The following is a 26,424-nucleotide window of genomic DNA, read 5'->3' as shown; positions in this document are numbered from 1 at the left end:
CACGTCCTGCATCTTATGTAGATTGGCTTTAATAGATCAGAGATGTCTGTCAACACGCACTTCGACCGCTTTCGATCGAGTCAGATTTTGCGCTCCGTGCACATTTCCAAGTGACACATATTATATATATCTTGAAATGAAAATATCAGCGTTATAACATGTATTTGTTGGTACGACCAGGTACACGCACATACGCGCGCTTGTTCAAACATACACAATGATGCAATTTTGTTCCACATGAAAATTAATACAATCGCAGCAGAAATTACGTTTGTTATATAATACAATTAATTAAGAATACACTTTATTAAAATCCTCTGGATACATATACACGATATGAAAGAAAAAGAGAGAGAGAATGAAAAATATTTTTCTCCTTCCTAACAATTCGTTGCCGGCTATTGTTCCTCTCTCGCGAGAAGCGCATAAACGGCAAACCATTGCATAAAATTCCTAAAAAAGTTCTGCCTCTGTTTTGCCTACTTGTTCTTCTTCGACTTGATCACCGTACTGTCCTTTGCATACACACGCAGCCCGAACAAGAGCCTCTTGATCTTCCGCAGAATAAACAGCGCGGCCAAAAGCACCGCGCTAACCACGAACAGTAAGAAAGCGTAAACGTCTAATAAGCGACGTTGCCACCAAGAGAAACGCACGGCTGGTGATTGGAGGAAGTTACCATATTTGGCAGCGTATTCCACCCAATATATAGCCGTATCCAAAGCGCTCATGGGACGATCGAGAAACAATCTCGAAAGTTTCTGTGCGTTCTCACTAAAACAAGCAAGAGAGAGAGAGAGAGATAAGTTCGCCAGAGATCGATTTGGCCGCAGAATTGGGGAATATTAGCGTTGCATGTTATCTTTTCCCAGTAATGTTTTGGATAACCAAGTGCCGAGGACAAGTTTCCTTCCCCTTTCTTTTTTCGTTAGAAATGACAACAACGACGTAATTTTTCGGCCAATGATAGCGAATGCAACCCCGTTACTCCGTGCATGCTGAATCCACCCACGTGAAATGCGGGCGAGACATGAAGGGTCTTCGCAAGATCGAAGATTGAAAAAGTAGCGGGAATATCGTAACAACCTGTGTTATTTATCGTGAGTAAGGATAAGGATAATTATAGATACTTCTGAAAATAAGTAATGGTGACGGTGACGGTTTCGGGAAAAGCAACTTCCCCGAGCTTCGCCCGAATGCGCACATGTCGTTTCGCGAAACGTAGAATCGTCGAAAATATTGATATAGAATAGAAGAGCTCACGACCGACGCGATGTGTTTTTATCAACATCACTGAGACCGTCGTCTGTCCGATGCCGAGCGAAATTTCGGTGTCTGCTCGAGTTGAAAGCACGTCGAATCTTCTGCTAGATTTTCTATTTCCCTGCCGCTACTCTCGTTCTGCACTGATAAAGCATTTCGCCTTTTATTCGCGTGGAATATACACTACGCGTCTCAAGGCTCGTCTACAATAGCTATAAGAGTAAGGCTGTAAGGTTGTAACGTAAGCTGTCAGCGAATGAAAATATTTCATTTCGTATCTTGCAACCTTACAACCTTACTCTAAAGCCAGCGGCACACGGTGCTTGTTTTCGTGCTGGATTGCTTGTTGGATGAAAATACTGCGTTCTGATTGGTACATTTCCGAAGATGGATGGAAATGCACCAATCAGAACGCAGTATTTTCATCCAGCAAGCAAACCAGCACGAAAACAAACACCGTATGCCGCTGGCTTTACAGCTAATGTAGACGAGCCTTCACACAGCCTATTTACAAAGGTACGGTCGCGGACATAAAGGTTGTCACTTTTTTTTTAATGACTTTCGGGACGCATCCTGACTCGAGAAAAATGGGAGCTGCTCCGCCTGCGGAGCACGCCTGCGCAGTAACTCACAACGAAAGACGAGAAATGAAATATACGTGGTATGACATAAGTATGTCAACGATCATTGCGTTTAGCGGAGAAAACCGCTCAATGAGCGATTAGTGACTATTGGTCTTTATTGTTAGATCCTTACATTCAGACCAATAACGTTGACATATTATTCAACAGTTGCTCAACCGTTGAGTGTCGTGAACGCACCCCATTCTTACATTTTGAAAAATCAGCAGCGGAGGGATGGATACATAGTGCAAGTCATTCAAATGGTGATGCGTCTTTTGCAAGGTATTGAACAGGTATGTATTATATATTAAATTTTAAGTGAAATCATATTTATTTAGTCACTAATCGCTCATTGAGCGGTTTTCTCCGCTGAACGCAATAATTGTTGACATACTTATGGTATGTCATACCACGTATATTTCATTTCTCGCCTTTTGTTGTGAGTTGCTGCGTAGGCGTGCTCCGCAGGCGGAGCAGCAGCTCTCATCTTTCTCGAGTCGGGATGCGTCCCGAAAGTCATTAAAAAGAAAGTGACAACCTTTATGTCCGCGACCGTACAGACGAGGATAAGCGATCGATCGGAATTTAAGGTGCATACCGATTAGGACTAGAGCTGATGCGCGATATGCATCCGAGAGTTAAACAAGATTCGATTACAATAGCATGCGAGTATGCTCTGTTCGTTCGGCGATGTGTAATGCGGTGCAACCGGTTGCGGATCGATACTGGCGGGCTAATAAGATTTAACGAGCCTCCAGACTTTTGAGATCCTTTTAATATGTGGCCGCTGCTGGATTTACTTACACTGGATTTACTTACTACTGAATTAACTTACATCAAGAGTGGAGTCGCATTCCTCCCGCTATAAAGTTATTCCATTCGCCGGCGGGAATGAGCTCACGGCCGTGAAGTCGAACGAGTAGAAACATGTCGGAAGGGAAACGAAATCGGAGGAAAGCGAAAATAAACTGACAGCAGACAAGAAAAAGAGGAAGAAGAGAAAGAGAGAAAGAGAGAGAGAGAGAGAGAGAGAGAGAGAGAGAGAGAGAGAGAGAACATAATGAGAAGTTACAATTATCTCTTATGACGTCACCGCATTTTACGATAATCGACATGTTTGTGTCTGTTTGTTTGCTTGATGAGACCTCAATTATACATTATTGTATTTATGTTTACGATGAATGTTATGATTTCATTAATCTTCATTGAACACGCTACAATTAGTAGCTGAATGTATAACGCCTACGTTTTCTAGCAGCTATTGTCTTCGAGTACTCACCGATAAATGGGATCCTTCAGAATAGTATTCAGTGCCGATGTTAATTTCTCTTCGGTAACGTCCGATATAGAGTTTAGCGAGATAGCCACCTTTTTTTTCACATAAGACTGGATATTGACACGTTGATCGCCAAATAAGGGAATGCCGACCATGGGGATTTCATAAGAGATCGCTTCCTGCGTTCCCATGAGTCCACCGTGCGTAATGAAAGCCCGTATGTTTTTGTGTTCTGCGAGAATTGAGAACAGTGGGTTGCTTTTACAGTGCGACGAAAATATCATGCGATCAGACATCCAACGGATATCGGGCGGGAACGGCAAAAACAATGGAGAACAATCTAAACGAAACCAAAAGGATCCTCTCGTTTTTTTCTTCCCGGGACATTCAGCTGTTTCGCGAATAAACTTCGGACGCATGGCGTCGTTACTTCAAGCATTAATTTTCCAGACATTTTTCTCGATTCTCCTTTTCTCTCACAAGCACAGTGAAAGCGATTCAAGTTTCTTTCTGACCGCAAATATAGCGCCCGCTAGTTTCCTTGTGAATGACTAAATTGCAACGCTGATTCCATTTAATTCGCAGTCGCGTTTTTTGAAAACTCGTCGCGGGCGCGTCGCCATAAATACAGAGTTTAAAATTTTTGCGGGATTTTCATCGTGCGGGAACTCGGCCAAAGAGTGATATTTTTTGTAAAGTTGCTTAATTTATATGCAAATGTCGCGTTGAAAACGCGCCAATTCATACGGCATACAAATGACCGTTTTAATGACGATTAATAAGAAACGGGCAGGAATCTATCACCTTGACGCTGCGATCGCGCAACAGACCCGGTAATTACGTACTGAGAACGGTGACTTGCGGAAACCATGATTGCGTCATCACGTTATCTGGCAATCCCGGCAGCAGATCTTCCTTCCTTGCAACTTTCATCAACACACGGACCGGCGCAATCTTCTTGAACGATGTGTAGAATGTTTCCATCAATTCTTTAGGGAAAGATTCGATCCTGACCATAGAGCCGAACGTGAAATACACGCAGCCGTCCTTGCTTTCATCCAGCCATTTCTGCACTTCCTGCAGACAAATCTCTTTAGAATGAATAATTCGCGACAATTAATCCTAAGCCCCGGCTACAACGGGCTATCATGAGATCTTCAAGTGTGTCGTTCAAAGAATAAGAAAATCTTCGGAAAGGGAATTTAATTAATAGCTGCTTTGTCAATTTTTTCTTCGTGAAGAATCTTTAAAATAGAACTCTCAGGTGTCGCTTGAAATTTTTATAATGAGAATAAAAATCCAGTGTATCCTCTAACGATTTTGAAAGAAAATCGTTGAATAAATCGTGAAAAATATGACATTTTTTTATGGTTATCGTAAAATGATAATTTTTAATATATTCAAGCTCCATTTATACGCGGATTATTAACATACCAGTACGGTACGCGATATTTTCCGCGATTTTTAATAAAATTTCTGCATAGTGTTCTACATGAATACTTACGAATAATCCATTTGTTATCGGTGCACGGATTAAAGAGAAATATTCTATTGAATATCGAAATGCACGTTTTTTGTCTTTTACAATTCTTATTTTTAATCTATAACTTTTATCTTTAACCGCGGAATACTCCCACACACATGGCTCTAGTTTTCTCTCCGTTTGATCGTTTCTACATTCTATCGGTTTAAACGACGAATTTTATAGTTTGCTCAACGGAGCGGCGACCGTTTTCCATCTATCGCACGTCCCGATATTTCGTCGTTCTAGCCGAAGAGCAGAGACAAATGGAACTACGTTCGATACGCGTGCATTGTGTGCAACGATACTAACGATAAATCATCTCAGCTCTCCGGTCACACTTCATTGTAGCCGAGGAAGACTCCGGGATACGCGCGTTGTGGATAATTGAGAAAGCCAATTTGTTCAAACGTACCGGCGACAATTCACCATCATCCTCAATGTGCAAACCGCCCACCTCGATTATGGCCGGCGTGTACGGTCTGATTCCGTGCAGCGCGGGATGTGAGTTCACCAGAAACAAAGATATATCGCTGTACAGTTCCCTGATGGACGTGTCTTCGATACCAAAGTACTTCTTCACATACTCTATCTGGAAGCTTGTGTAATAGTGAATCTGTATGGAGATCATATTCATCATGAGAAAGTTGATGAGCCGTTCCTTGAAATCCATGTTTTGCTCGAACGTCGAAAACATGTTCGGGATGAAGGCGGGATTGAATGGGTTGCCGGTCACTTCGTTGAGCCAGTCGTGGAAGGAGGTGGTTATTATGCCTACCATCGGGACCTTGAGCAGACGACCGAAGGCCAAGTAACATGGCGCCATAAACACCTGTGTGTGCAATGTCGATCATTCTATTAATCATTATTCGCCGAGTCATCGTCGTCGTAGATTATGACGGCAATGACGACGACAATGACGATGCAAACGAGAAGTCATGACTCTTGATCGTACGCGATCGCTGAAAATATAGGTCAAGCTGCACTTATTTCGGGACAAAAATGCGCGGGTTTTGCGCGTGTGGATGGATAGATTAACTGTCACTTAGCGATATCCTTTTATTGAGTCGCACTTGTTAGTCGGCTTGTTGCATAAGAGGGACTGGTCTGTTATTATGACACTTATATCATGGTAGCGACGACAGAGATAAATGCGACGTACCGTATGGAATGTACGACGAAAAAGTGCTTGAAATGACGGAATGACGGTAGACACATAACGCACTTACGTCGATTATTAATGTCGATGAAGATCTATGATGAGGACCATATGACACATTCACCGGCACATTGATTTCCGCTTATAGCGCGGAGGTTCAACTGATGATTGATTCATCAATAATAATTCAATGTAATTCGAGGCACGTGATGTTATTTTTTACATCTCGCTGGCTTTCCATCAGCCATACTACCGATTTCTTCAAATTCGTTATATTTTATGCACAGCTTGATGAGTGCATAGTGGTATCATAATGCTGTTACCGGTGTTCAAATAATAATTTAATTGTGATATGATAAATATAAAGTCACAATATCGAGTCACATGTATTATTCACTTAATTCCATTGGCTCTCCATTGGCCGTACGAACAATTTTTCAAATGTAATTAATTGTATTTTATGCGAGATTTAATGCATCAGTCACCAGTAACCCGTCACATTATTTAACGAATAATTCAATTATCAAAGATATGGTAAATAAATGTAAATCGAGACACATATATTATTCATTTGATTTTATTGGCTACTTATCGGCCATACAGATCGATTTTCCAAATATAATTAATAATACTTTTACGCGTGATTTGATAAGATGTGCGACGGTATCGATCGTGATGGTATATCGCGCAGATTCTCTGGAAAAAAATTTGAATTCGAATTGCACTGCACAATAAATATACCACACAATTTCTTAATCGACAGATTCGAACGTTCTCACATTTTGTTGCACTGTGAACGTTGCAATTTCACAACCTATTATATCTGTTGTTATATACAATCATGGACAAAATTAAGTGGACAGGTATCATAAATAACGAAAGGATAATTTAATTTAACTAATAATGTCAAAAAATAAAACTTCTATTGCTTATTTAAATTAACGAATAATTTGACAAAATATAAAGAAAAACCAATTGTAACAAATACTATATTAGAATTTTTATTGATTAATGATAATAACATAAAATTGCACATGGTCAAAATTAAGTAGACACTATACAAAGTAAGTATTACTAGGTGCGCAATTAAGTTTCCGGGTTTCACACATGGATGGCGCTAATGACACATGTCGTTAGACATAGACATACGTGTCTGAAGTTGTGTTTTTTTTATAGCTTGGACATCTGTTAACAATAACCAACACGTATCGCAACGCAAAAATATTTTTTCTAACGAAGATGTCGAGTTTTATGCCAAATAAACAGCATTTGCGGGAAGCTTTGCTTTTCTGCTTTAACTTGAAAAAAACTGAAACACGTCGCTTGCTTGAGGAAGCCTACGGCGAACATACACCATCGAAAACTACCTGTGAAGATTGGTTTAAACGCTTCAGAAGTGGCGATTTCGACACTGAAGACAAGGAGCGCTCCGGAAAATCAAAAACAATTGAGGACGCCGATCTGCAAGCGTTATTGGATGAAGATGATACGCTGACACAAGATCAACTTGCGGAGGCATTGAACATGACTCGCCAAGGTATTTCCAAACGTTTACATGCCATGGAAAAAATTCAAAAGGAAGGAAAATGGGTGCCGCATGAGTTGACTGAGAGATAGATGGAAAATCGAAGAGCCACTTCCGAAATTTTGCTTTTGCGGCATGAAAGAAAGAGTTTCCTGCATCGAATTGTTACTGGCGATGAGAAGTGAATATATTTCGAGAATCCCAAACGCAAAAAATCGTGGCTTTCACCTGGCGAAGCATCAACATCGACGGCACGGCCAAATTGCTTCGGAAAGAAGACAATGCTCTGCGTTTGATGGGACCAGAAAGGAATCGTGTACTATGAGCTGCTGAAACCGGGCGAAATTGTCAATGGGCATCGCTACCGACAACAACTGATCAATTTGAACCATGCATTGCTTGAAAAACGACCAGAATGGGACACGAGACATGAACGAGTGATATTGTAGCACGACAACGCTCCGTGCCATCGCACTTCTATCATCCAGGACACCATCAAAACGCTGAAATGGGATCTGCTACCGCACCCGCCGTATTCGCCAGACCTGGCCCCTTCCGATTATCACTTGTTCCGGTCGATGGCGCATGGCTTGGCTGGACAATACTTGGCCAATTTCGAAGAAATGCAAAATTGGTTGGATAAATGGTTTCGGTCCAAAGACGCGTCGTTTTATCGTCGCGGTATTCATGTATTGCCGGAGAGATGGCAAAAATGTGTAGCTAGCGAGGGATGATACTTTGAATAAACCATTTTTTGTATTTCTCTTGAAATTTTCCATTTTTCATTGATCAAAAAAACCCGGAAACTTAGTTGCGCACTTAGTAATACTTTGTATTGTAGCCTTTTGCTTTCATTACTGCTTGTAAACGTCGTAGCATACTTTCAACAAGTTTTTCCAGATAATGTTTATCAATTTTTTGAAATTTTAGTTGCAATTCATTTAAACTCTTCTTTATTATTGCGTTTTTCTAATGGAATCTCTACATCCAGTAAACTCCATACATTTTTGATTAGGTTAAGGTCTGGACTTTGTGGAGGCCATTCAAGAACTTCTATTTTACGTTTCTGAAAAAATTGTTTCGTTTCCTTTGTTGAATCCTTCGGATCATTGTCTTGCTGAAACATCCATTCCTTATCGCGATCCATTTTTAGAATTGATTCTTCTAAATTTTCGTTTAAAATGTCAATATATTTATCAGCATTCATGATTCCATCTATAGCTACTAAATTTCCAATCCCATATCACCAAAAACAGGCCCATATCATTATTGCACTTCCTTCGTACTTGACTGTTGATACAACATATTGCTTCTTTAGCTTTATTCGATTTTTTCCATACGTGTGCTCTCTTTTTTTATTCAATAATTCAAATTTATTTTCATCGCTCCATATTATTCGTTTCCCAAATGATAATAGCTTATTTATATATTTTTTTGCAAAAGCTAAACGTTTCTTTTTATGCACTTTATTAATATATGGTTTACATCTACTTACATAACTCTTTAAACCCACCTCTTTTAATCTTCGTCTCACAGTTCTTGAAGATATGTTTAGTTGTAGTTGTTCAACAATGTTTCGTGACGTTGTCGATGGGTTACGTTGAGTTTCTCTCACAATTCTTCTGTCATTGTATGCACTTGTATTATGTCTCCATCCCAGATCATGTACATTTTCGACAGTATTATGTTGTAAATATTTTGTATAAATTTTATGAACTGCACTTTTCGAAACTTTATATTTTTCGGCTATTTACGATAACTTAACTTATTTTTGCAGTCTGAAATAATCAGATTTCGCAGATAAACGGAAAACTCTTTTCTTTGCTTAGACTTGTCTGTTTATTAACTTTGATTGTATTGGGTGAGTGCAAAAGTTCGTGCGGAGTTTGTGAGTAAAAATCACACAGTGATTAGGCAAACAAAAATCTTTATTCAATCAATGATATATTCTCCATCGTTTTCTATAATCTTTTCCCAACGTTCTGGCAGCATACGGATGCCTCGATCATAAAAACTGCGCGGTTTAGATTCGAAGAACGAAGAGACGCCGTTTTTTAAGGCCTCCAAAGAGTCAAAGTTTTTTCCATTTAAATAATTTTGCAATGACCGGAACAAGTGATAGTCAGATGGTGCGATATCAGGAGAATACGGTGGATGCGTTGAGACATCCCATTTCAGGCTCTTCAGTTTGCGCAGCGTCTTTTTCGAAACGTGTGGTCTGGCGTTGTCGTGATGAAAGACGACTCCCTTGCGATTTGACAAAATCGGACGTTTCTCTTTTATTTCTCGATTCAGATTGGTTAATTGGCGACAGTACTTGTCCGAATCAATCGTTTCGCCAGCGGGGAGAAGCTCGAAATAGATTATGCCCTTGCAATCCCACCAAACAGAGAGCATCACCTTCATCGGGTGCAAACTGGCCTTTGGCATTGCGTCACCATGCTCACCTGATTGTTTCCATGTCCGTTTGCGCTGAACATTGTTGTAGAGGACCCATTTCTCATCGCCCGTCACTAGTCGATCCAAAAACGACTCGTTATTGAGCCGCCCGAGTAAAGAAACGGCTGCAGAAATTCGCTTGATTTTGTTCTTCTCGGTCAGCAAATGGGGCACCCATATATCGAGCTTCAAATCGAATCCCATCTTTTTTAAACGCCGAAAAGCGGTTGATCGGTCAACGTTTAGTGCTGTAGCAACTTCTTCTGTTGAAATTCGCGGATTATTGAGCACTAAAGTACGCAAAACATCGTCATCAATGTCAGAAGAATGTCGACCAGAGCGTGGCTCGTCTTCAAAGTTAAATTCTCCGCGCCGAAATTTAGCAAACCATTTTTCCACAGTTCGTTTAGCTGGTGCTTCATCCTGATAAACATCCTGAATGTTTTTTACGGCTGCGGCAACGTTTATTCCCTTCCGAAACTCGTAAAGCATAACATGCCGTAAATGCACCTTATCGATACTCATTTTTAAAGTGATATTTCTCGAAGCAGTTTGTATGAAAACAAATGATTTTTTTTTAATAACAGCTGAAGACGTCCTTTCCAACGTTATATAATATGTAGATGGAAGTATTAATGACAACACTTTACGACGCTTATAACTCCATCTATTGAAACTCCGCACGAACTTTTGCACTCACCCAATATATATATATATAGGTTGCTAAATTTCAACCATAACAGGTAAAAAATCTTGAAAATTGAATGAAAGATATTAAAAAAAAGCTAAACCACGTATTCCAAGATTTCGAAGAGGAAAGAAAATGGCATTATCAGTTATTTATTTTTTTTAAGGTCAGTTGAAGGTCAACTTAAATTTTTAAAATAGAAAGCCTAATTTTTTATTAGGTATTAGACTGTTTTACTTTATTTACTATCAAGAATATATTACTATAATAGTGCCCTAACTTTTATTAATTTAATAATTTTGAAATTTCCAAAAATCGATAACTTCACAAAAGTTAGGACACCATTACAGTAATATATTCTTGATAGTAAATAAAGTAAAAAAGTTTAATACTATTTTTTCTTTCGACGAATAGTTAGCGAGATATCGTAAGTTAAATGTTGAAAAAGTTTCCAAGCTTTCCTTAAATATTTCAAAAAATATTAAGCAAATAAAAAAATGTTTCAGACGAAAGTTGTTCAAATTAATTGGTAGGAGAAGATGGTGTGATAAAAAATTTGGATTTCTATTTAAAAAAATTGATGATCAGTGAATATCTTGAAAGTGGATCCATCTATAAACAAAATGCTATCGCTGTCTTATGTCCCCCTTCAAGCTAAACAACTTTTGTCTTAAGCATTTTTCGATTTAACGCAGTGTTTCTGAGATATTTGAGTGGGTCCTTTAAAATGGAACACCCTGTATATATAGAGTTGCATTTTCTGCCTTGCCTCATTTCTTCATCTGTCCTGAAAGTCCATATACTAGACCATTTTGTTTTATAGCATAAGACAGCGTGGACGGATGCGCGCGGATGGATCTGTCGTGAGAATTGTGTTGTTCTCAGGCGTAACTTCGAAATCGATTTATATCAATCGATTAATAATAATAGCTATTTAATTTTATCATCACGGTACATTTCGGCTGAAAGCCTAGTTATGTCGTTTCAAAGCGCAATATGGATTTCTTACGGGGGAAGTTGCAGGAGCGGTATAATTTCCTACATTACTGAACGCAAAAAATCGAGCGGGAAGAATCAAATCTCACAATCTCACGCAAAATTTATTGTACGAACTGCAATCGAGTGAAACTGAATAAAAAGCGAATCAGATTAACAACTTGACGAAAGGAAGAATCAAATTTAAAAATTTGGTCAATAGTAAAAAAAGTTAACGAAACTGAACTGTTTATGTGTTTGTGACATAATTCCTTTGTACATTTTTTATGTAGCACATAAAACCCTAAAATTGAGTTTGTTCAAGTAATTCAATTTAAGTTACTTCGATTGATCTTTTTTTTTAGTTTTTGTTATCCAGAAATCACATTTTTATAATCTAAAATATAAAGTCGCATGTGAAAAGGTGGAACAATAATGGAAGAAAAGAGTAATAAGAATAATAAGAGTAATAATAAGAAAAATAAATAAATACGCATAAATAAAAAAAACAAAAAATATAGTAAAACAAAAGTGAAAAGGGTAAAGAAAAGAATAATGGAAATGTTACACAGCCTTGGCGCCTCGTCAAATAAATCAATAGTTATGATATTCCAACGTGTAAAAACTTCGCATACGATAAAAAATCCCGATAATCATACGTCGAATAAATATTTAAACTATTATACTGGTTTGTTATAGTATGAGTGATATAGTTTCGTCAGCAGTTGCTGTAGTTATTTCTAATGCCTAGAAATCGTTTTGCGACGGACATTATTCGTCATTTATTGACCAATACAATTGACCTTAGTAATATAAAAATTAACACGTTGGATTATCACGTTGATCTTCACTGATTATTTTAATGCTTAACTCAAGCATGAGTTACTAGAAATACGGTAAACAAATGTGCGAGCTATTCGAATTCAAATCAATCTGATTCGGAGAATTCTATATTGTGCAAATTGAAATACAAATGTCGTATATTGCCGGAATATACGTATATTATCGGAAAATCATATTTAATTTGTGCATTTATTGATTTTTTTAACAGCCAGCAAATAAGGAGATCTGTTTCTGGCTAAAGTAATATTTTTTATAATTATCAAAAAGAATCAATTAACACAGATTTCAATAATTAACAAGAGCTAATGGAATTCTAATTTGGAGCGAGGATATAAATTGATGCAGAAAGTCGATCCACCTCATACATTGCCGCGTACAGCTAGAGGAATATTTCTATAACATGTGTTCGTATGTCGTCATTCTATCGCAATTTAAAATTATTCGTGTTAATACACTAACTCTTACAAGTCGTATTATTAATTATGTCGTATTATTAATTATGGTGCTAATTTGAAGATAAATTTCGACGGACCAATTCAATTCTGGTGAGATTTCAACGATTTGTCATATCCTTGATTCGTGCTAGTCTTTAATCGCAATTAACGTATTGTTAAACACAGACGTATCTATTCCACCAAGATAATCACATGGGAATGTAAATTGAATAATTATAACTTACAACTTGCCACTGTTTGTATCGGAGCTTCATAAATTATATAGCAACTTATAGCGATATATTTTTTGTTAGCCGTTGCAATATTGTCAAATTCACATACATTATTCAACACTCGTGCGTACACATGAGTATTCGCCTCGTGAGTTATGTTTCAATACAATTTGTCCTTGCATCACATTTTAGAAGTTTAAGAATAATATATTAGTAGTATCACCGATACTATTTGCGATTCTAATAGCAGCGCGAGAACTTAAGTATGTTAATTCTCGGACTAGCGAAGGTCATCAATTATCGTCGAATAGCCCGTCTATTTCAGTTCTAATTTTGATACAATACACTAACACATGGATTATTGATACTTTGATACCATTACGCGTGACGTTCGAAGAGGTCACTTAAAATTAATATTAGGTCATTAAATATGAAATGTCCGATTTCCTTAAGTACTAAAGTTTGACGGTCGACATCTCTGACATTTCATCTTAACAGTTCTTGATTTTTTTCTGTTGTGAAAGTATATCATCACTCTTTCAAACGCATGTTTGGTTTGTGATTATCTTTCGAATTGTTTTTGTTACAGCAATTTTTGTATAACCATGGATAAGCTAAAAATTTGTGTTATTTTCGAATATGAGTTCCGTCGTGAAACCAATACAATGCAGATAACTTGAAATATCAACGAAGTGTTTGATGAATATGTAGCTAATAAATGCACAGTACGTCGATGGTTTGAGAAGTTTCGTTCTGGCGATTTTAATCTTGAAAATGAACCACGTGGGCGACCCGTAGACCAAGGTAGATATGATGAGTTGAAAGCTGTAGTGGAAGCGGATACATCTCAAAGTACGCGTGAATTAGCAACAAGATTTAACGTTACTATTCTAACAATATTGAGTCACTTGAAACAAATCAGCAAGGTAAAGAAGCTGGATGGTTCCGCATAAATTAAACGAGCGTCAGAAGAGAAATTGTCTCGAAGCTTGCCTTTGTATACTATCATGACATAAAGGTGAACCATTTTTACATCATATTATTACGTGTGATGAAAAATGGATTCGTTTCGACAATCATAAGCGTTCAGCATAATGGTTGGATATAGATGAAGTGCTGAAACACAGTCCAAAACCGATTCACAAAAGGAAATTAATGGTATATGTTTGGTAGTCCAGCGCTAGTATTGTCCACTACAACTTCATGAAACCTGGTCAATCGGTTACATCGGATATCTACTGTAATCAACTGGACGAAATGATGAGGATGCTTGCGTTTAAGCAGCCGAGATTGGTCAATAGAGACAGGCCAATCCTCTTGCAAAATAACACTCGACCACATGTCGCACAAACAACGTTGCTCAAACTATAGCAGCTGGACTTGGAAACTCTCTATCACCCATCATATTTATCAGACCTTGCACCAACTGACTACCACTTCTTCCAGGTACTTAAACACTTTTTGCAAGGAAAAATATTCAATTCTCAACAAAATGTGGACAACGCCTTCCGCGATTTCATCGTCACTCGCTCTTCAGGCTTCTTCGCTTCTTCGCATGAATAAGCTACCGTTAAGATGGTACATTTCATACTTAATGACCTAATAGTTTGCAATGACGCTGCGATTATTTTTATTGCGAAGCAAGGTAATATTTTTTGTTCTCTCGATTGAGGAATGATATAAGTTTGCCGAACTTCGAATCTGAACAAAGGCTAACAGCATCGTTGTTCGTGTTCGCGATAGCGTAGTGAATAATTATAATGATTAATTAATAACTTCATCGCGCTATATATCAGATGACACGAGTCAACTCATTAATATCTCGTCAAAAAATGATAAAAACGTTAACTTAACAAGGCCGAATATTCGCTTTCAATCTATCCGTGATTTATATACACTACTCAAAAAAATTATGGCATCAAAAAATTTGCTTTGAAAATTGCTCAACTTTGACCAATGATTACTCAGCGATAAATGGTCGTAAGACAATGAATTTTTTTTTTACTTAAAGGTTGAAGTCTCAACTTTGACATGCTTTCGGTTGATTTTAGATCCAATTCATTCCTACAGCGTGCGATCCCATAATCCAATGGCATGTTTTTGATTTAAAAATTTTGCAATCTTTGACAAAACGCACGGGCTGGGTAATTTTTTTTCAAAAATTTCATTTGCGGAGAATGAAAGTTTGATTCTTCCCCTTTAATAAAAAAAAATTCAAGTCTCTATTTTTTTGCGATTTTACAGCGTCTTAAAGAAACCTTTACATTTTCGTTATTAGAATTAGGATTTGTGGGAAATCTCTGCCATTAGTATACTGCCGACTTTAGTATTATATACCATACACGCACACACACGCGCGCACACACACACACACACACGCACCCACACACACGCACCCACATACATGCACCTACACACACGCACCCACACACACGCACCCACACACGCACACGCACACGCACATACACACACACACATACGCGCGCGCACGCATACGCACACAAGGTGACATTTACATGGGGACACACATGGTGGTCGTAGTCACGGGTGCTACGACCCAAGTACTATTGTTGACGCGTTTTTTTTTAAGTGGTATTCCCAGTAAGCCTGATCCACTGATGACTGTAACAACCCGTAACTAATTGAACAGAAGCGAAATAAAATATGTTAAATGAAGAATATTCAATTCGATTTTTGGCGTCTTTTATTGGTAAGAGTGGAAACGTCAATTTAGATATTGCATGTAGCGAGCCGCATAAGACGTGGTAAGGAATCGTCGCTTAAAGAACACTTCTCATTTTTTATAAATTTCATTTTTGAAAAATGAAGAGGCCTACTGGGGATACCACTTAAAGAAAAACGCGTCAACAAGTACCTCATGGGTGACGTGAAAACTATTGAAAACACGCTCTTGAGGCTCGAGCGGCTTGTAGGCAGCGCGCGAAGCGGCGAGGTAAAGGGAATAGCGGTGGGCGGAGATAGTCGAAAATCGGCCGTCGCGTGTATATTTTGCCGAGCTCTGGTTTAAATGATAGCTTATGATGATATATTAATCTGGGAAAATTTCAAGTTGAGTATAGGAATGGTTTCGGAGATATGAAGAGTCAAAGTTGTCGAAATCGATAAACGAATCCAACGGTACAGGATAGATGAGAATATCATGTTGACTTTCACTCATATATTTGTTGCAAAATTATAGAACGATGTGTACACAGAGTACAGGGTGTAACAGCAACATACAGGTCAGTATGATGCTTGCTCTTATTCGGATGATAATGCAGAGGTTTCTGGAAAAAGTCACTCGTTGACTTTGTTGATAATGATATTTGCTGTATTTCCAGTTATGACAAATGCAACTAACTCTGCACCGTGTTCGTTATGACAGTTTATCAACCGTTTACCGACAAGAGTCAAGCCTCATTGAATTAGAAAAGATGTTTAAAAATGAAACTAAGAAATAAATATTACGGAATAAAGCAGAATAAGTAAGAGTAATATTTAAAGAGATAAATAATACAACATATTTCCTGGTTTCGCATAATTTTTTAATTGTTTTCTCACGTTGAAACGTTCAATAGAAATTGGAGATTAGGAAGAACGATACAGAAATATTTAAAAGTCTTATACAGGGTTCTCAAAAAATCTACGAACGATAAAATATCTCGAAAACAATCAGTTTTTGGAGAAAATGTTTCAGGCAAAAGTTGTAAAGTTTAAAATGATCTATTTACTGATCTTATCAGTTTAACCTTGGTTAGCGTCAATAAGGTCAGGGCAAAGCCAACTTGAACTTTTCAAATAGAACGCCCTACTTTTTTCGGGATATTCTTATAACGTATTTCAAGAGCTATTCAAAACACTACAACAAAATATTTTTTGTTAAGTACATCCCGAGTTATGAAGCTTCAAATTTACAATACCGTCGGCACTAGCATTAGCATTACCCAAGGTGTATCGCGTGGAGGTTGCACGATCAGATTTACACTTCTTGTATGTGTGTGTGTGTGTGTGTAGATCACGTACGCATGCACACGCGCGCGCGCGCGCGCACACACCACACACACACACACACACACACACACACACACACACACACACACACACACACACACACACACACACACACACACGCGTGCGCGCACACACACGCACACACACGCACACACACGCACACACACGCACACACACGCACACACACGCACACACACGCACACACACGCACACACACGCACACACACGCACACACACGCACACACACGCACACACACGCACACACACGCACACACACGCACACACACGCACACACGCACACACACACAAGAGGTGTAAATCCGCGAGTCTTTTCGTCACATGTTTTTCTAACAGGTCTAACAGTGGTTTCTTCATTGTGCTTCGATATTTGAGGTTATGCGCAAGGAGACGGGTTCGAATAATTGTATGTGATATTTCTATACCCTTCTGTTTTAATTTTGCTGCTCCTTGTCGCATTGTTAAGGTCGGGTTCCGCTTAAACAAATTCACAATTCTTTTTCCATATTCGGCGTCACTTTGCCTATCGAGCCACGTTCTGGCAAGTGATTGACATTTTTGATTTTCTTATATTGCTGAACCCACTTAGCGACGAATTTTGACTTTCCCATGTATTTAGCAGCCACTGCATATGACATTTTTGGTCTCTTGGGGTGGGAACAAAGGAACACAGCCTCGTAGCGTGCGACGATGCGAATGCGGCATTCATGGCGGTTAACGTGTTTCTCAGGTTAGAGTTCGACGCCAACTGAATCTTTTGTGACAAAGATTCACGACAATTCACGACATTCACGACATTCACGACAATTCACGACATTCACGACAAAGATTTCATCTATCGGCTCACAAAAAACTAGGACGATATTTGAAGCCAACTGCCATTTATGCCGTACACGCTCTTACTTTACAGACTGTAACATTACGCTATCTTTCAACATGCAACGTTATCTTTCATCGTTTTTATATGAAACTTGTTATCATATTATTCACTATTCTGTGTTATTACTTCTCGGACGAGTTTCTTTTTCTAGTAATCTTTATAATCAGAAGAAATTGTGTTAAGAAATGTATATAGCGATTAAATTTTTAATTCTACTTTTCTTGATATGTAGACATAGCAAATATACAAGTACGATATCTATGTTTCAAAGTGGGACAAAGTCGAAGCTCTCATGAAGTGACTCGTGTGTGAAGGATTAATGTAATTTTATGCATAATTTGTATCCGATCTCAAGCAAAATTCACTCAAATGGGGACTTGATTGAAATTTTATTATAGCGATACTCATGTACTAAGCGACTTCCACTTTCTACAAAGCCACTTACATTCATTGAACTAAAACTCGTTTCTAATTTTATTGCGTTTTTATCATATTTTTGTCGCATTTGGACATAGTGCGATACGATATCATATCTTACACAATAATGCGTATTTTGGGTATAACGCGTACGATTAGAAAAGCTAATGACTTTTTAGTACATGCGTAAGCCTTATTAAAACTGAATGTACATAATTAACGGAATCACTAAATGTATGTGGCTTCTTGTGTCTTCGAATAAGAGTCTATTGAGCATACCTCTGTAATAACGAGGTCGTAGGGAGGATCCTGCGGTGGATTCTTGATCAGATTTTGCAATGTTGGGTGGCCTAGTAACTCGCAAATATTGTTCCCGGCCATTTGGGTCAGATATTTCATGGAAAATTTGCCGAACAACGAAACTTCAGATGCGGATACGTTGTTCCGAACTTCGGGGATAGAGCCGACCAAACTAATGTCTGTGTAATTTGGTATCAACTTCTTCTGCGGGAAATGCGAGACAACGTCTACCTGATGGCCACGTTGCGCCAAACCTTTCATCAGAGGTTGCATCATGACCCAATGACTCGGTCCATGAAGTGGGAATATGCCGAGGATCCGGTAGGCAACTGCGATTTGATCGTAGCTCACCAAAATCACGAGAACAATTGATAGTAACTTCATATTGATTTAAGTGGAGCAATTGTCTGACGACAATTCTACAGCACACTTTACGTAATATCTCGCGCTGTGTCTGTATATATGCACTGGACAAACTATGATTATCCAATTCCGTCACATACACGGCTACATCTGTAAAGATATCATAATATGTTAGAAAGATAAGATGCAATAATTACGTTATTTTTTACGTTCTTCTCATATGTTGAGAAGCTATTAAGAAGTATGATAATCGATAATCGTTTACGCAACACGTACAACGCAATATTTAATTTATATAATACGCAATGGCCTACATTGTGTGATAAAGCATATCGAGTAGAACTTGTATTTTCTTTTTCTTTCCTGGGTTTAATTACTTTAGAGATTTATGCACGTTTTTAATGAAAACTATGACGCTAAAAATTGCTTATATTTCTGATGTTCAAAATAAAAATCGACGTAACGATTCTATAATACAACGATTCTTCAAAATGAATACAAAAGAGATTAAGGTTTTCCTTTTCTTTTCTCACGTTGCTTCTGCATTTGTCATGTTTAATATATCACACGTTAGATCTACTAATTGTAGATATCGCATACATGTTCCTGACACAGCAAGATTACTTATCTATTTTATCCTATCTTTTTATTTAGATTATCTATCTATTTTATCCTACTTCCTATCTTCCTCCTATCTTCCTATACCAAAAGGTTGTACTTCATTTTTCCTATTTCTTCCAATATAAAGAAGAACACAATTGCGAATCTCTTTGACTAAATGTCTACAAAATGCCAGCGCATTCTTTCTGAAATTCTTAGTGCGAAATCTCACTGAAAAGAAGTGAAAATTTACTCGAAGCGAACAATAATGTCGCTCTGAATCGTATGAAGGAATAATTCACTCAAACTCAGAATGACTTTTGACTGCATACAAATGAACGTTTCTAACAAATAGATCAGATTCACAAACGCAATTTCGAAGGAAAATATTCACTCGACGATTCAGAGCGGAAGATTCAAGGGACTTTTCACTCTGCATGAGTGAAAAATTTCTTCGCTTCGAATGACGTTTCATCCTAAGAAATTTGGAGTTTCTCAAAGAAACAGGAGATTAATGCGTTTTTATATCTTCCATAGAATTTCACGTTTTTAAAAAGATAAAAAACATAAAGATACGATCTAATTATTCCTGGAGGATAGCAGTAGATGTGTAACTTTGTGCGTAGAATGTAATTACGTATAATTGTGTGTAAAACGTAATAGCGTGATGAACACTCTGATCTCAATATCACTGAACAACTGACTGCAACATTCTATACCGCGTATAAAATGCACGACATGTAATATACGACATGTCTATCGGCACATTCTACGACTCACTGTACTGATAATATAACGAATGCAAAAATGCTACCTATCGATAAAAAAGGACACTGACATAAAGTATATCTCTGTCCATGTGCACTAAACGCTCTTGTGTACGCTCTTGCATGCACGAGTAATGTCACGGCCAATTTAGTACTACTCTGGCTTCTCCCGCTGGAAAGCAGATACGCAATAATAAGAAAGATGAATGTCGAGTGGGAGAATCTGATACCGGTTCTCGTTCAGTTTGACGTAAACAACCGGAAAGTCGGTTGTGTTCTCGCCTTTCTCATAAGGAGAGATAAATTTTGTTCGTTATATTTTTAATTTCTATAGCTTGCATTTTGCAATCATTTTCGATGAGATATGAATTTTTGGCCATACATCATTTTTTCCGAAGTAATTTTCAACAATAATCATGATCGGACATGCTAATCGCTGATTCGCTGAAACATCGCGGCCCTCTCGGACGAGCTTAATTAAAATATATTGTCTCTATAGTTAGTAATTAATTATGTTTATTTGTTTCATTACATTTCACCTCTCCGAAGAAATTCTTATTCCTCGTCTCATTTAAATAATACTATAGCATAATATTATATGATATAATATATTGTAGTGTAGTCTTATAATTTAGCAATAATAATATCATCACATATTTTTTTCTTCCAGTCAATTGTCAATTTTCTTTAAATTATCATTGTAAAATAATTTAATCGTTATTCCACAACCCATTACACTAGAATTTATATCTGTATTATATAAGTTCTTTTTTTCTCTTTTTTCTCTGTTTTTGCTAAGATTTTTATGCCACGTGAAAAGTTCATCGTTTTACTATATATAGTTCTTTCGTATACGAAGACATGACATTGACACATGACATTGTTACACACAGACATGACGCAAACAAGACTTGGCTGGACTTCAGAGCACAGTTTATGAACATTCGTGATCTAAAAAGTTTGTGCATCGATATTTTATTGACTTCGGAACGCGTTCCAACTTCAAGAGAGAGACAACCACTGTTTCATACGCCTGCACTGTCACTTATTACGAGAACAGAAGGATGGCATATACGTAGTGTCAAATAAGTACTGATTGTGGTGTAGAGACAAATGTCTTGGACAAATGTCTTGGAGACGCTTTGAGTAATAATTGAAGAAATGAAGAAACAAATAGTGATCGTGGATAAAAATGGCAAAACGTTATATGCATCATAGTTTTGACCGATAATATTGTTGCGACCTTGCGCAAGAAAAATAACACGGAATTAACAAAACGAAAGAAGCTTTATTTTAATACGTCCGTTCGTCTTGACAAGACTAGGGCGACTCTCTCTCATCTCTTCTTCTTTTATTTTTTAAACAACCTCCTTGACAACAACAGCTGTCAAACAATCTCTGCTCGATTCCTTTGCAGTCCACTCAGGAGCGTGGGGATAACACATCCCCCAAAAACACGGGCGCAGCAATATCTTGCTTATACTGTTTCATCATCTTATGTCTGTTATTCTTAATATGTTATACTTATATCCTGTAAAATGATACTATGAGATTCACTTATTCTTTGAGACACAATAAGTTCGTTTTTATATTTCTAATTTAAATGTATGTTAAAAAAGTTATAAATCATAATTTTAATAATTTATATTGGATGTACAAATTAGTTCGGTCCGTTTTCAAAAAATGGCTTCGGCTGTTATGAATGGTTTATAGTGACTGCCGATTTTGGCGGTTTCAGAGAAGTTAGACATCTGCCAATAATATTCAGTTTATATCGCTTTGAGTTTCATACCTTGCTTTTTACAGTATAGAAAATGTCGAATTTTGTGTTAACCAAGCAGCATTTGCGGGAGGTTTTAATTTTCTGCTTTAATTGGAAGAAAAGTGTAGTCGAAGCCCATCGAATGCTTGTTGAAGTTTATGGCGACGCTGCTCCAACTGATAAATCATGTAGGGAATAGTTTCGAGTTTTAAGGATGGAGATTTCAGTGTCGAAAACAAGCCTCGCTCTGGACAGCCAAAAAATTTCGAGGACAAAGAATTAGAGGCATTACTCGAAGAAGATCTGAGTTAAACGCAAGAGGAGCTTACAGAATCATTGGGAATGACTCAACAAGCCGTTTCCGTACGATTTAGAGACATGGGAATTATTCAAAAACGAGGAAATTGGATGCCTTATGAACTGAAACCGAAAGATGCTCGGCCTCATGTCGCAAAAGTCGTAAAAAAATATTTAGAAACGCTCAAATGGGATGTTTTACCGCACCCGCCGTATTCTCCGGACATTGTTCCTTCTGATTACTGGTTGTTCCGAAGGATGCAGCACGATTTGGCAGGTCACCGGTTCACTTCTTTCGCAGATATCGAAAATTGGCTCCAAACTTGAATCGCCTCAAAAGACGAGTCATTTTTTCGAGATGGAATTCGAAAATTGCCTGAGAAATGGGAGAAATTAGTAGCCAGCGATGGAAAATACTTTAATTGATCTGTTCATTCATTTTATTTTGAAATAAATACATCTTTTAACATAAAAAACGGACTGAACTAATTTGTACTCCCAATATTTAATGTTAATTAAAGCTATAAATTTGTCATCGACATTAAATTAATATGTATATAATGCTACTATTTGTGTAGGTGAGGAATTATATTATTGTGTTCAACAAAAGTAAGCAGCAGACTAAGTTGAATGATATGAGTATCTTGTTAAAAAAATATCGACTTGGTCTGCTGCTTATTTTTTATGAGCGCAATAACATAATTTCCCACCTATACAAATGATAGCATTCATACATATATATTCGTAGAAACATACATATTCGTATTTATACTTAACATTGATGGCCAATTTATAGCTATAAAATTATTAACATTAAAGAAATTATGGTTTATAACTTTTTTAACTTATATTCAAATTTAAAAATATTTTTCATTTAAAATATTATTAGATAATTAATACTTTCCTTTAATATGCTGTTTTACAAATTTTACGAAACATTTTGTGGTTTTTTTTCACAATCTCTATTTGTTTTCTTCATTTTTTCAATTATAACTCAAAGCGTCTCCAAGACATTTGTCTCTACACCACAATCACTACTTATTTGACACTACATATATGCCATCCTTCTGCTCTCGTAATAAGTGACAGCGCAGGCGTATGAAGCAGTGGTTGTCTCTCTCCTGAAGTTAGAACGCGTTCCAAAGTCAACAAAAAATCAGTGCACAAACCTTTTAGATCACGAGTGAACACTCCACAAAGCAGATATGCGAGAGCAAAATTCCCAGGTTATTTTTTTTAGATTCGCGAATATATATTTTAACAGAAAATCTGACGATAAATTCCTCACGTGTCGATTATTGTTAAGCATAGATTTATTATTAACCATAGATGCATAGATTATTAAACCATAATTCATTTTTTCTCTTCTTATTGCTTGAGGCCACAAGATCATAGCAATTAAATTAAAAGATAAGTTAAAGGATAAATCAATATCTCATTTAGAAATAGATTTAAATAGGAATAAATTATCTGCTTATTTTTATAAATTTCATTACAGGTTGATTCTGTTAGAGATTCAATTCTATCGTTCTCCGCATCTTCGCTATAATCACATTAATCAGGTCCATATCACTCGTAAGTTGGCGTCTCTTCCGGTTCACACATATATTGTAGTTTGCACATAGTGCAACATATAGGTAACACATAGATAACACATAGTTTAGTTCTTTCTCTTGTACGCTCGTTCACACAGCCAGTCAGTCACTGAGTCAGTCCGCCGGACATTCGTATCTTTGTTACGTTGACGATCCGATTCATTATAATGTACATACTCTTATTTGTGTTATTATATCAATAAATGTATCCATATATAGGGTGTTTGATAGCTGATCATGCAGACGAAAGTTGGAGATAGATTGCGTGTAGCCGAGAAGAAAAGTCATGTACCATAATGTCAAATTGGCAATAGTTACCGAGTTATTAATTAAAACATCTGAGCCAACGAGCGCGTAGAGAGCGGAGGACGGCCGCAGTAAGCACATAGACATTTGATACAGGCGGAGTCAGCGAGTGACGGTAGGCGAACGCGTGCGGCGAGGGGCAACGTAAGCGACAAGAGGCGATCGCGCGCGACGAGGAGCGAGCGAGCTTTTTCTTTATAGCTTTTTCCTTATAGCTCGCTCGCTCCTCGTCGTTCGCGCTCGCTCGCTCTTCGTCGCGATCGCTCGCCTTTTGTCGCTTGCGCTCGCTCGCTCCTCGTCGTTCGCGCTCGCTCGCTCCTCGTCGCGCGCGCTCGCGTCTTGTCGTTTACGTTGCTCCTCGCCGCGCGCGCTTGCATACCGTCACTCACATGTTTTAATTAATAACTCGATAACTATTGGCAATTTGACATTATGGTACATGACTTTTCTTCTCGGCTACACCCAATCTATCTCCAACTTTCGTCTGCATGATCAGCTATCAAACACCCTGTATATATCAGTTTGTGTTCGTATCCTGCCATTGCCCGACAGATTCCCTATGCAAAAATATTTCGCAACATTTTAAGTCGTTCCTCAATATTGACAAGTGATCTCGATTTAATTTTCAAAAAATTAGTCTTTTTCCTCCAAAAAACGAGATTTTTTTAAAAGTTTTTTAAAATCAATATTTTTCTGTTCGATTTTTGTACGCAGTCATAGTTAGAGAGACATATGAATGGCTAAATATATTTTTCATGAAAGATCATACAAATATTATCTAGAATTTCATTAAAACCCAAACAGCACAAGAACATCCTCAGGACGTCCAGGACAGGATATAAGGACGTTTTGAAAATATCGCATAGCAGTCCAGGGACGTCTTCAGGACATTCTATGGTACAGCAAATGAGCACCTCAGCAGGTTCTCAGAAAATCCCGAGAACGTCCTTCAGACGTCCTCCATGTGGTTCAGAGGACATAATCAGGACAACACAAAGACATCTTCGAGACGGTTACAGGATGTCGGTGGAGGTGTTTAAGAAGTCCCAAAAATAATCGTGTAGGACATTTTTAGGATTTCTGCCGGAAATTGTTATATACAGTGGCCCACATAACTTTTAACAGCTGAATATTTCGGAAACTATTTGTCAAATCAAAAAGTTGTTCATGAGAAAGTTTTATGTATTCGTGGGGCCTTTCTAACTACATAAATATAAAATATATAACTACATAAATACATATGCCCCATTCAAGGGGGGCAGGGAGTAACTTCGCAATTTCAAACGGGACCCCCTATAAAATGTTAGATGATTGGGTTCTGCGATAGAAAACAAGTATATTTTGTTCAAAACATTTTTTTGTTAGATGTTTCTGTTAAAAGATATGATGGTGTAAAGTTTTGAACCTACAGGAAACGTAAAAACGTCGCGTATCTTCGTCTTTCGTCGGTGATTCAAACGTAAACAAACATTCATACATTCATTGAGGTTAATTTAACTATTCATGAAAATCTTGTCAGTTGTATGTTACTATTCAAAAAGTTAGCACGGTGAAAATCATAGCTATTACTATGTTTGATACAGAAGTGAATATGTTATTAATATTAGGTGAATGCCAAAAGAATTCGGCGTGTAGTAGTAATATTTATTGAACGTTATGGGATTAAAAAATCGCACGTGTCATTTTTTAATGTAGAAAAGCGGCTTCGTGAACATTGCGTACAACAACTAATAATAATAAAGAAAATAACATTAAAAAATGACATGTACGATTTTTTAATCCCACAACGTTCAAAAAACATTACTGCTGCACACTGATAATTCTTTTGGCATTCACCTAATACTAATAATAACATATTCACTTCTGTATCAAACATAGTGATAGCTATGATTTTCACCGTGCTAGCTTTTTGAATAGTAACATACAACTGACAAGATTTTCATGAATAGTTAAATTAACCTCAATGAATGTATGAATGTTTGTTTACGTTTGAATCACTGACGAAAGACGAAGATACGCGACGTTTTTACGTTTCCTGTAGGTTCGAAACTTTACACCATCATATCTTTTAACAGAAACATCTGACAAACAAATGTTTTGAACAAAATATACTTGTTTTCTATCGTAG

The 26,424-nt window shown here is 37.5% G+C and overlaps 1 protein-coding gene across 5 annotated transcripts; it reads right to left on the bottom strand.

The window, feature by feature from the left end:
• Nucleotides 1-206: 206 nt before the first annotated feature.
• Nucleotides 207-24,327, bottom strand: LOC105192557 (UDP-glucuronosyltransferase 2A3). Of its 5 annotated transcripts, none has more exons than XM_025297767.1 (6): nucleotides 24,309-24,327; nucleotides 18,586-19,119; nucleotides 5,100-5,516; nucleotides 4,008-4,239; nucleotides 3,166-3,394; nucleotides 480-774 (listed from the first exon to the last, which is right to left on the bottom strand). In XM_025297767.1, the coding sequence occupies exons 2-6, from the start codon at nucleotides 18,988-18,990 to the stop codon at nucleotides 480-482; spliced, it is 1,578 nt and encodes a 525-aa protein (XP_025153552.1). In that variant the 5' UTR covers nucleotides 18,991-19,119; nucleotides 24,309-24,327. The 5 variants fall into 5 exon arrangements, with proteins under 5 accessions (XP_025153553.1, XP_025153552.1, XP_019695684.2 ...); XM_019840125.2 differs by lacking the exon at nucleotides 24,309-24,327 and adding an exon at nucleotides 20,408-20,500; XM_025297765.1 differs by lacking the exon at nucleotides 24,309-24,327 and adding an exon at nucleotides 20,384-20,498.
• Between the last annotated feature and the right edge of the window lie 2,097 nt (nucleotides 24,328-26,424).

Source organism: Harpegnathos saltator, unplaced genomic scaffold (genome assembly GCF_003227715.2).
Source record: "Harpegnathos saltator strain DR-91 unplaced genomic scaffold, Hsal_v8.6 scaffold188, whole genome shotgun sequence".
NCBI lineage: Eukaryota > Metazoa > Arthropoda > Insecta > Hymenoptera > Formicidae > Harpegnathos > Harpegnathos saltator.
This window is presented reverse-complemented; position numbering and strand designations above follow the sequence as displayed.